Source organism: Etheostoma cragini, chromosome 16, assembly GCF_013103735.1.
Source record: "Etheostoma cragini isolate CJK2018 chromosome 16, CSU_Ecrag_1.0, whole genome shotgun sequence".
Taxonomy (NCBI): Eukaryota; Metazoa; Chordata; class Actinopteri; order Perciformes; family Percidae; genus Etheostoma; species Etheostoma cragini.
In genome coordinates, this window is record NC_048422.1 from 17,799,399 (window position 1) to 17,812,536 (window position 13,138).

Sequence of the window (13,138 nt, forward strand, 5' to 3'; positions counted from 1 at the left end):
CCCCCCCCCCCCCCACCTCTCTGCTTTTTGAATTTCCCTAGTATTCTACCTTCTAGTCCTTCCATCATGGCTCTGGCTGGAGTGCGAGTTATTGAGCTGGCAGGCCTGGCTCCAGCACCGTTCTGTGGCATGATCCTGGCAGACTTTGGAGCTAAGGTGATTCGCGTGGACCGGAATAAAGTCGGCATGTCTTTGGACACACAAGCACGGGGCAAACGGTCTGTGGCCATCAACCTGAAGATGGCAGAGGGTGTAGCCCTGCTCAAGAAGCTCTGTGTCCAGTCTGATGTGGTCCTGGAGCCCTACCGTAAAGGTCAGACCACCATGAGACCTTTAGTGAGCTCTGTTGTACAGCATGGTTAGAATCAGTGTTGGGAGATATATTTAGATCCTTTAATTAAAGTGTGCATATTGTGCTTTTTGGCTTTTTCCCTTTCCTTTATTGTGTTATATAACTTTTTGTGTACAGTATGTATTAGGTTTACAAAGTGAAAAAGCCCAAAGTCCACCCCAAAGGGACTTACCCTCTCCAACAGAAAACACTGTTCACAAGCCGCTCCAACAGATCTATTGTAGTGCAGCCTTTACTTCCATGACAAACGTGCGTCACTTTGTAACACACGTTATAATGCTCGCCTAGCTGCTGGCGTAGCACACCCTCATACTGTGCTTCTGACTGGCTAGTAGTCCCTACCTAGCTACTGCGCATGTGCAAATCCCCAAAAAGATGGAACAGAAGAGAGATGTCTTACTCTGTAGTTAAAACAGAGAGCTCAACACACAGGGTGAAAAGAGGAGCTGCAGCAATGTGCAGTACGACAAAAATATGGTGTTTATTGAAAATTAAACCATGTAAACCTATTCTGAAATAACCTCTAAATACAAGTATGAACCTGAAAATTAGCGTAATATGAGCACTTTATGTAGAAGCACCAATCCATTAATATGAAAAAATCCACAATTAGTAGTAGTAAAGCATAGATATTGAAAGTGATTGATTCTTTTAGAGGTGGAGTTTAAACCGGTCACACGCTTATTTTACAAATAAGAGAAAAGTTTTATTTTGATTCAGGTGTGATTTTCAAGGTGAAATAAAGCCACACTAGAACGCCGCTTACTGTGTTCCACGGCTTCAACAAAACAAGTCCCTGGCCGCTATGAAAATCAAAACTTGTACGTTAAATTTGGAATCAGACTAAGTCTTCCAAACGTTTCCATAAAGCAACGATTCCACTGCAATCGTAATATTTAAAACGGTTATGTCAGAATTAGTTTTTTAGTTGGATCATAGATTTTACAGTTGTTTTAACTCTTTCACTGAAATATTTCAGTTTGTGATTGGATGGGAAAACCTCTATGATCTTAAATGTACTCTCTTGATATAAACAGCCTTTTGTATTTGAATCTCCAAAGATTCTTTGATAAGTGTCATTAACTGTTTTCCTTTTAACCCACAAAAAGTGCTATAGCCAGGCTGTCGCCACAATATTCCCACTGTATGAGAGGCAACAGAAGCAGATACAGATAAAGAGATGTTTTTAATGAATATACTTATAGGTTGACTTTCTTCTTACTGCCCAGGTGTGATGGAGAAGCTGGGCCTCGGGCCACAGGAGATGTTAAAGGAAAACCCTCGTTTGATCTACGCTCGGTTGACCGGGTACGGCCAGAGTGGATCTTATGCCACCGCAGCTGGGCATGACATCAACTACCTCGCCATTTCAGGTGATGACCACAAAACTGTTGATGTTTTTGCATTGAATATTTATATACCTTACACTGCAGACTAATGAATGGCACCAAGTAATGATAAAGATGTCATAGGAAGATAATTCACCCCTCTTTGTGTGAGGCTGGTGGTTGTTTGTCGGTGTACTTGCGCCTGGTTTAAAACCAAGGCTTGTTGTCTTTTCAGTACCTTGGAAAACATGTGTAAAGAAAAGGTTGAACACAGAGTTTCAGTTTACCACAGTTTTGACAGTGTGCATTTTAGTGTGCCCTTGGAAAAACAATACTGCAACTATTCCAGTACATTTGAAGCAATGAATCACTGACATACATACAACAAATTAATACCAACCTTTTGGACTCAGTAGTACTCAGATATGACCTCCAACTCACAGAACAACATCTCATGCATACATGTACCACTGTAGATACTATATGGTAACATATGAAGTAGGTGCGACTAATGAAAATAAAACTTGTTTACCAAGATACAGGGATTCCAAACAATGTCAATTAGTTTCAGTTATGGGTTTAGATTCCGCTTTGTTATAAAACCCAAAATACTTACAAAACTGACAGTGGTAAGACACAAAGCTTGGTCCTACTAACACATTGGTAACACGTTTCATCTTTAAGCACCCCCAGGAAGGCTTAATGACCAAACAGATGCAATGTAACTGATGACTGATGACACAAAACAAGATCTGATATGAAAATAGATTGGAAAAGCTTTGCATTCCCAATGCGCTCACTTAGTTTCTGTAATGTAATTTATATGGTAAGCTTTGACCTGTTTCTATAACCTCATAAATTACAACATTACCAATAAGAAAGGAATCGGTGGTGCTGTGTTTTAAGCTTTAGTCTGTTCTTAATGTACCTATAAGCTTACCCATTATAAATCCATAAAATAGTGGCTTTCCAGTAATATCACTCTAAAGGATTTGTCAGTGTAATAAATCAGCTTGAGCTTCGTTTATATGCTTATTAGTTAGTCTATGTTTTGCAGCCTTCAGCGTTAATCTAGTTATGTTCAGATATGTTATATATATATATATATATATATATATATATATATATATATATATTATATGTAATTACATGTATTATATGTAATTATTATATTAAAAAATGACTTGAGTAGTCGTTAAGACTAGAAAAGTACTGAATAAGAACAGTCTTAGGCCTACTAATACACTGATAAGATACAGTATATGGTTTATAGAGTACATACAGACCAAAGTAAAGTGGCCTATTGAGAACATTTTGCTGCCGCAGTGTGCTTGCCTTTTTAATTGGCACTTCCAGGATGTTGAAAAAGTTGCTGTTACTTGCCAGTACTTTTTTTGTGAAGGCTCTTTTGTATTATCTGTACGATAACAGATGACCAAAAAAAGTAAGAACCCTGTGCCAAAGTTACGTGCTGGTTTAACAAAGTTAACGAAGCAATTATTTCTTTAGAATTAAAAAAAAAATTAAACAAACACCACCTCCACTGGTGTTAAGTGGACTTGTGTGGACAGGAGCCGTTGACCTTTTCTTTGTGATGTTTAATTTGATGGCATCCCTTCTGATTTATTCAGTTAGCAAACTAATTAATTTTCTTTGATTTTCAGGGATTTTGACTGGCCAATTACTCTATTGTTCTTAACTGCTGTTCTCTACTGTCACATTATGTGAAGCTCTTATGTCCAAATTTCTGTCCCAGGCCTTTTATCCCGGCTGGGTCGTAGTGGGGAGAAACCCTACGCTCCGTTGAATCTGATGGCAGACTTTGCAGGTGGGGGTCTTACCTGTGCTCTGGGGATAGTCCTAGCTCTGCTGGAAAGAACAACCTCCGGGAAAGGACAGATCATTGATGCCAGCATGGTAAGGATGTCAAGCAATCATTCATATTCACTACTTGTTTGATTTTTGTTTTGCCAGCGTTTCCAAAAAACAAGCTCAAGTAAATGTAAAGGGATACGCTTTTTACAAACTACAGTCAGACACTATTGTAGGCCGGGGTTTGAGCACATTCAGACTGACAACAGACCTTCAGCAAACATACGCAACAGATAAAAAGCAAGAAAAAAAGCAGATTATTAACTCAGTTTTTCAATGCTCACAGTTTTTCTAGCCTAAAGTTTCTTTGTCATTCACAAATGCATTTTATTATGACTAATTATTATTTATTTATCAAAGTCCTTTTTAAAAAGTATAACGCACAATCAGGGAATCAACTCCGCTTTTCTACAGATGCCACATTTGTTGCATGAGTCTTGGTTTTATAGAGCTGCCTTTATTATAATTTGTCCTCGATGACTCAGGCTAGGTTTATGGTAGCCGCGGTGTTCCAGGCGCAAGTTGCGTGCGATGAAAAGATGCGCTGTGCTTTCAACATGGTCGACTGGGAAGAGCAGCCATGTGTTTCAGAACAATGTTATAGGTCTCTCTGATGGTCTGTCCTCTACCTCCGCTCTTCTCTTTTTTTCTTTTTTTCCTTTTTTTTATGCTCTGCGCTCAACTTAATTTATTTATTTATTTTTTCATACTCAAATCTCCGCAACTTATTGATTGCCGTAATTGTTGTGCGACATAACAAATCAATAACGTTTAGTTTTTCTGCCGACTCTTTTAATAATCAAATTTCATCAATTTGTTGTTGCAGCCCTAATACACACAGATGGAAAGAGAGAGTGGAGAGGAGCTCAGTGTGTCAAAGAAAGGGCATAAGGGTTCAGACTAATCTCATGAAATGGCGTATGTATGAAACGCCATTTACTATGCCATCATTGGCTTGTTATGAAGACGCATGCTCACTTTTAGTCTTGTTTATAAACGCCATTTGGCCTCCATTAACTTAAATTACCTTGCAATTGGGTGTAAATTTACGCCCTAGCGAGTAATATGAAAGGGCAAAAATCTGCGTAGGGAGGCTGGTCAAGGGGGACGGCTGGGTAAAACACTAAACTTTAGCCCAGGAGACCGGGAATGTGTCCCGCATGCTACATTTCCTTTGTGTCATGCGTGCCACGTTTCCTAAACTCAACCTTTGGTTTCTTTTTTTTACTAAAGCCAACCCCGTTCTTCTGTTCCAACCAGTTGCGGTGGCCAGTCACATAACGGGCGATCAGACTTGTCACTCAGATTGGCAGCAGTGTGAGAGTTAACGGGAACAACACTGTTGCTATCGCTGCTACAAGAAAGTTTGTAATATTCTATGAGGTTAAAAAAAAAACAAGCACAGAATTGCCAAGGACTTTGTGTAACAGCTGACTGTTTCCAGTCTGTTGTCTTTCTCTCTTTCTCCGGGAAATGAAGCTTTCTTCGAGTGTGGTCGCAAATGTAACAATCTGGTGTAAAACATTGGGAATTGTGAGGTATAAAGTCTACTTGCCTATTACATGTTTAGCCAGCAAACCACTCTTTGCAAGGTTCCTGTCAAGCTCTATGTAATTAGAGGTTACAAGGACTGAATTGATTGCAATCAGCAGGAATCAAAGTGACACTGGCTTTCTTCTCTGCAGCGCCTTTCACGTACAATAGCACAACATCCTACCAAGTGGAAATAAATTAAATATTATACATATTATAAAGTAGGAGTTTGATCAAGGCGTTTTTTTTTTATTCATTCAACAGCAGTAACAGCTTGTGCCCACATTGCAATTTATATATGTACTAGGGAGCTGGTTCATACAGTGTAAATGTCAGAATATTATATCTGGAGTCTTTTCACCAGCTCTGTGTACTTTCTTCTTGGAAAAGGAGATGAATGCTTACTATAGAGGTGTGCTGCAGACATTGGACTGACATGTATGGAAGTGTACACAGGTGGTGGTTTGCAGTTTGATCTACTCTTAAAGAATAAATGATCTGGTCTTATTTTCACAAACATGGTTCTTTATATTAATTTACAGTGGCTGTCATTTATAGTTTACATATGACTGGAGTAATTATGCATAAAATAGAGATAAAAAAAATTCTGACCTGATGTCCTCCTTTTTCTCCTCCACTCTCTTGCCATCCTAAGGTAGAAGGAGCCGCATATGTAGGTTCTTTTGCATGGAAATCTCGTCGCATCGGTATGTGGGACAGTCCACGAGGACAAAACATGTTGGACAGTGGAGCGCCTTTCTACGATACCTACGAGACTGCAGACGGAAAGTACATGGCCGTGGGAGCCATTGAACCACAGTTCTACAGACAGTTACTTACAGGTTAGTACTGCGCGTATCCAGATTGTAGACATTTTTCTTGATGAAACCTCTAAGGCAATGGTCACACATGTTCCTGTGGCATCATGCCATGACCAAAAGCAAAACCTCAGGGGAAACTACAGCAAAAGAAGGACCCAGCATGAAATAAAACAACCTCTTCTCCTCCCATCAGCAGCCCTTTTAACAGTTGGTTATACATTTATTTTTATCAAGTTCACTTTGCCAAATAAATGGTATTCTTTACCAGCAAAACTGGTAATCTCACATCCAGAATGCACTAATGCCTCCAAAATACTTAACACCCATCTCAGGATCAACTCCTGCGCCATTACTGACAATCCAATCCAACATATGACCTAAAAGAAAAACTAAAATTGTATTACTATTGTCTTTGAAGTTTTTATATATCTTTATTCGATTTTGCATAAGTAAAAGGTCCATAACAATGAAAAGAACAGAATCTCTTACCATATTGTCTATGTTACAAATATTTGAATCAGAAATGCTGATGTATGCTTCAGGTATACTTTTCTTAAATCAAGTAATTCTAGTAATTCAAGAGGAAACTAAAATATACATTCACTCTGCATCCGTTTATATTAGAAACCTAAAGGTACAGCATGTATTATATAGTAAAGTATATACTGTGATGGTTGGAGTGGAACTTTGTTATGCTGACTGTGTGAATACTTAGTAGAGAGCCACAACAACAACAACAACTCTGAAGAACAATTAAGATTGTTGAAAATGAACAAATTACCACTGACTGCTGCTCTTAAAACAAATTGACATCAATTTGCTGCTCACTTTTCTGCATTTGGTTACATATATCATTTTTTTTTTTTTTTCCCTAGGCTTAGAGTTGGATGCTGCAGAGTTGCCTCCTCAGATGAGCTTGACTGATTGGCCAGAGCTGAGACGGATCTTCACAAAGCGTTTTTCTTCAAAAACGCAGGCGGATTGGTCAAGGATTTTTGACGGGACTGATGCCTGTGTTACACCTGTGTTGTCCTTTGACCAGGTGAGCTCACACCCACATAACCAGGATAGAGCTTCATTCATAAAGGACTCCAGCGGGGAAGAAAGCCCCCGGCCGGCCCCGGTTCTCTCTCGGACTCCTGCGGTGCCTTGCCTTGCTTCAGACCCTGTAATCGGAGAACACACAGTTGAAGTCCTAAATGAGTATGGGTTTACGTCAGCAGACATAGACCAAATGCTTACAGCAGGGGTTGTAGAGTGTAATGCTGTCAAATCAAAGTTGTAGAGATATAATTGATATCAGTGATTGATTTTGAGAAACAAAAAGCACAATTGAGGGATTTTTTTTTAAAGTCAGTCCTGCCATTCAAATCATATATACCACAGCTACATAAGGTTTATTTTAACAAGGAGGTCACATTGAGATTAAAACCTCTTTTGTAAGTGAGACCTAGCCAAGACGGGGTCAGAAAGCAACATCCAACACTAGGGGTGTCACGAATTTGATTCTAAATTAATAATTGATTAAAATGAGCTTCCAATTTCTAAATATAAATCTAAATCAGGATCAACGATTCTCACAGCAATATTTTTTCTCTTAACCTTGTCTCTTGTACTTTACCATGACAACCATTTATTGCCTCTGACTTTCTCTAATGTCACTCATTTTAAATGCTAATACAGACCAGCTCACAGCTTTTTTCAGTTTATCTTTTGGTGATGTTTTGATTATAGAATAATTGGTTGGGAAAGGCTGCCTGGTTAATAGTAGTATTTCTGAGCTTTAATCAGATTTCATGGGGTGACCTCTAGCTCACCCAGGAAGAGCGTTTTGCGTAAGACTGAGTCCTTTGCAGCGGCCGAGTTCAAGTCCAACCTGTGGTACTTTGCTGTGTGTCATCCCCCATCTCTCTCCCACCTTTTCCATCTAGCCACTGTCACTATCAAATAAAAGGGAAAAAAACACCAAAAACTTATCACAAAAAAACAAAAACATAACTCCAATCAAAACTTATGTGATTTCATATATTGTGTATATACTGGAGTGATGAAAGTCATTAAAAAAGCAATAAATAATTAAAATACAAGATAAGTATATTTTATTATTCAAAAGAAGAAACCTCAGGTGACAAACTAGATTGTCGGGGATTTTTAATTTGTTTATTCATCAATAATATTTTTGTACATTATAATTTATTCACTTGGTGTCGCACATGCAATGATCATTCCATCAATTTGCTGCAGCTCAGTGGTTCTGCTGAATGTTTCAATGATTGGTTTTAAATGATTAAATGGTCAGACACTATGTGGAGAGATGCCTAATGATAGTTAATGAACTCAATTTATGTAAATCAAATGCAGTATGTTGATTTTCAATATATATATATAATCTAGACCACATGAATTATTTTTCTGCTGTTTTCACTCGATCAACATGATCCAAAAGTGCAGTACAGATTATAGGTTTAGTCCATGGTGCAGATTTTCTTAATACAATTAGTTTTAAGACGTGTAAGGTCAGCATTAAGAACAATGAACTGCCTCATCAGGATACTCGTAAACACGGTTCCAAAATGAGCACAAAATGTTGAAATAAACAGATATTAATAAAAGAATGCCCATGTTATTCGGGTTCCAAATTTGAGTCAGCAGAAAGCTGAAATGTGCAAAGGTTTAAAAAGTCATTTCACGCAATACTTTTCTCATTTGCCTCTGGTGGTATCTACTTTCGATCTTTCTTATCAAAGTTTCAAGATATCTGTCTCTAAGATGAGGTGAGTGGAATTTGTAGCGCTCAAATTGACCATAAAATGACATTAACAAAAATCTCAGCAGCAACATTTCTTTTCAAGGTCTTACACTTGTGTGATTCATTACAACTTTAGTGGTTAGTGTTTGTAGTGACAGCATGGACTAAATAACCTGCAAACATGATGCAGTGCCATACAGGCCGCACTAAATAGTAGACAACGTTCTGCAGGCTGCTGCACCACCACATGCAGCTGATGACCTTTTTATTTTTTAACCCTCGAACAGCCTGGCTGCTATGGGGTCATTGTTTTAACACAAATGATCAGGCAATGCAGCATATAAGCACAACACTGAAATAATTAAAGGCATCCTGGGAAGTTTTTTGTAAACATGTTTACATTCGTTCTCACCAAAAAGACATTACGTGTCTCCTCGAGACCTAATGAACTTCATAATTGCATGTCATTTTTCATAAAACAGCTGCAGAGCAGCTTTTTGGTAGACTTTGAATGAAAGAATTTTGAAGCTATCGTGCATAGTTTCTGCCGCCCCCATGTGGAATTCCCCCATGAGGAAAAGTAACAACAACTAAACTGTGGGCGCGTCCACATGATACAAGCTCTTCCGCACTCATTTGGCAATGGCTTGAATGTACTGGACTTTCATTCATATCAAAAAGTTACGCAAATAAAATGAACTGGCAACTAATTTGACAATCAATTTAGCATTGTAATAATGGTTCAATTATAAAGATATTTGGCTGACCATCATTTATTGATAATCTTGGTTCCCAGCGTTGTCGTAACTCATCTGCTTGTCACTAAGCAACGTGGACAGTATAATGGGCTATAATTCCATTTTATGGACTGTTATCTTTTTAATATCTCATCTTTAAATAACACAGTTAACAGCTTTGTTCACCAGTGATCTTCCACTTCATAAATGAACTATCCCATGAGCAGTTCAGTTTTACACCTCAAGGTACGTGAGGAATGCCTGTGTGTGTGTGTGTGTGTGTGTGTGTGTGTGACTCCAAACATCTGACTCTCACCATGCCAGGCCAACTGACTATAAGCACGTAGCATGAGATTAGTGTAGGCTTCAAACACGGTTTGATACATATGTAGACTGAATTGGTCACCATCATTTGGATTGTAGTTATACAACATATCTCTCCCCAGAATTCTTTTATTTTTCTTCATTTTAAGACCACTCGGTACTACTAACGTGTTGGGCGGACACTAGCGGGTTATTTTCCTTATCTACTGATTCTTTTCTTGATTAATATCAATTCACAATCATAATGAATAGTAATCAAATAATAATTTTGTCCATTCAATGTCACAAAAATAGTTTAAAAAGTTCATAATTTCCCAGTCTTTAAATTCCTTTCCATGGTCTGACAAAACAATGTCCAGTCTTTATTTTGTACAATGTCAGCTATGATGACAGGAGGATCAGAAAAGCACTTTAATCCACGAGATTACAGCACACATAGATGTGCCCGCATGTGTAGTTTTTATCAATATGCAGTGTGTAAAATGTGTTTTGTCACCCATGCCCGCCTGCCTGTTTCTTTTATATGATTTTTTATCTGGCTAGCATTCAGGAAAGAGAAAAGTACATTACAATATCATTATTTTACTCCCATCCCTCTCTAGTATCAGTGTCCCTCCTCAGGGATCAAAGGGATCACCATTCGATTAGTTTAACGTGTGCTGCTGTAACCGACCACATAAGAGTCTTCAGCATGTGAGGCTGTAGGCTTTAGCTTTGCGTTAAATGCTAACAACATGTTAAGCATGTATAATGTTTACCATGTACACCATCTTAGTTTAGTGAGTTAGCATGCTACTATTTGCTAATTAGCAACAAACAAACTACAGATGAGTTTTTCAAGTAGGTGGTCACAAATAAAATTAATTAAGTAAATAAATAAGCACAAATTAATATTTGGACCTGATGGCACTTTAAGAAATGTTTTTCACCAACGTGATTACAATTTATGATGGAACATTAATGTCCATACACATTTTCTGAGCTATCTATCCAGTACTCATTGATATATTTCAGTCTGGACTTAAAATGTTGTGGCTATCAAAGGAGAATTAACATTGATGTTAATATTGCAACTGGAAATGCCATATTATTGCCATATGTGGAATTCTGCCTCTTTAATCACAGGATGTACTTTACAGATAATATGAGATTTCCCCGTCAAGTAGATGGTATAGCCGTTTCATCCCCACCCACCCACACACACACACACACACACACACACACACAGACAATATCATAGAATCTATAAACAACAAGATTTATTTAAGGGTGAATTGAATTTATTAGGAGAAGACAATTAAGTTAATTAATCTTCACTATTTATGATTGACAGTGGCTCTAAAGGAAAATACACTTAATTAAGCAAAATTAGGGTAGATTCCATTAAAGTATTTTTTTGATATTGAGTAGTTTTGGTATTCAGGCCATCTCTAAAGCCAGACTGAAACTTCTCTAAATGAATATTATTCATAAATGAAATCAAGTGCTGCATTCAAACACGAGAACCTGAGTTTAATCTTAAGGATGTAATTCTCAGGTTTTCGAGTACAGTTTAAACCAATCAATTGTTTAAGTGGTCAGGCATAATGGCTGTTGTAAAAGTTACAAATTATGTGGAGGATAAATGGACAGACTACTTGATTTACTTTTGTATTTAAAAAGGGGAATGTCAAGCTCTTGGCAAGAAAGTAAATAAAAGTACTTGCCAAATTGTTAGATTATTGAAAACAATATGTATTAAGATGATGTAGTAAATTACAACTTTATTTTCTCAAACAACAATTAATTAAGGCAGGATACTTAAGCGCCCAATCCACTAAGACCTTTTGTCGTTACCCTGGCAACATCAGGTTCTTACTGAACGCTGTCTGGATGCTGCTTATATCTTATGTGTAAAAGATGCAATTCTACACCTAAAAAAGTAATCCTGCACACTCAAAATGGCACTTGAAGGATAAGGCTGGCTATATGCTATTTTTTTTTGTTGCTTTTGTTGACTAATCCTATTAAAAGACCCAAACCAGTAATGTGTTAGGCCGTCTCTGACTTTCTAACTCTTTCTATGGTACTCATTGGTTCCTACTGACAACGCAAATCTTTTAAAACATAAAATCTTTACAAATTTATACTTGAAATACTATAATAATACTATAATTGAAAAATAAGACTAAAAAATGTCCCAAAACAGCTTAGTCCTGTAGATTAAGAAAACATTACTTACACAGGATTACATTATGTAGTGCATTTGTTGTAAATAAATGCAGATTTTCTGATCTAGGGATTAATTACAGCAGCAGGACAATGTATGAGGCATCGACTTGAACTACAGTGGCTGTATTCATTGTAATGAAGGAACATCTCACTCAACATGTGACTAACTCACTGTGTATTAAATAGGTTTTGCACATCAATGGAGGTCTATAACACACAGGAATACCTGACAATGCATGTGATGTCGGTCTTTTCAGTAATAGACCCTGTTTTTTTTTGTAATATGTCACAAGCCTAAAAGGTTGAAAATCACTGGTTTAATCTAGAAAAATGTATTATAAAATAAGTACTCAAGTAAAGTACAAATGCCTCAAAACTGGAGACAGGTCATGTGAGTCTTTTCTGTGTCTGTCTTTTCCATATAGGTGCATTGTGGTTATTTTTCTAGCCCATTAACTTATTCCACATTACTGTGTACTATCTTGTACTGGTATTTGACTTTTGGTTGGACCGGTGTAAATATGCACATTACTTCCGGCTGACCTGCCATGCTGCTTAGCACTGGTTTGTACTAATCCAGTAGTTTTTTTTAAAAGGGTAAAGGTGCAGTAAAATGTTCATTCAGCACAGTGGAACTATATCACTGCAAGAAAATAGGTCACCACACTGTAGAGAAAGTGTTTAATGTAAATATTCAAGACAATGAAAGACAAAAGTTTGTCTTTTTTTTTTGTGCTCACACACTGTGTGATTGAGTCTTAATGATATTCTTGAGAACACCTGACCTCTACCTGATCTTTTAGAAAAAACTCATAACTGTTTTCTTAACTTTAGTGACATTATTTTTCACAACAAGCAGTGATTTAGTTTCGACAGTAGAAGAAACATAAAACCTAATATTTCCATACATTATCCCCATTGCTTGAATGTATTTATTTGTGGAATTTAACTTATCGGAGACAAAAATTACCATTCTGTTGGAACAGGGACATTATGATCTGATGACCCATCACAACGACGGCTCAGATCTTTTTTTTTTCTTCTTCTTTTTTTGTAATGTGGACTGGCCATCTTTCCTGGAGCTCTGAGGAGTCAGATTTTCCTTTAAAAACCACATGACAAAACAAAGTATTTATTCTATCTCTCTCCCCACACACACACACACACAGACACACACACACACACACACACACACACACACACACACACAA

General features: G+C 37.5%; 1 protein-coding gene across 1 annotated transcript in view; it reads left to right on the plus strand.

Annotated features, from left to right (window-relative positions):
• Positions 1-7,698, plus strand: part of amacr (alpha-methylacyl-CoA racemase) — a 9,046-nt gene extending 1,348 nt beyond the window's left edge. Inside the window, exons 2-6 of the mRNA XM_034895704.1 lie at positions 42-313; positions 1,582-1,725; positions 3,437-3,597; positions 5,741-5,927; positions 6,782-7,698. Coding sequence (XP_034751595.1) covers positions 67-313; positions 1,582-1,725; positions 3,437-3,597; positions 5,741-5,927; positions 6,782-7,191 — 1,149 coding nt within the window. The 5' untranslated portion in view covers positions 42-66 and the 3' untranslated portion in view covers positions 7,192-7,698. The remainder of the gene's footprint in view (positions 1-41; positions 314-1,581; positions 1,726-3,436; positions 3,598-5,740; positions 5,928-6,781) is intronic.
• Positions 7,699-13,138: the final 5,440 nt, after the last annotated feature.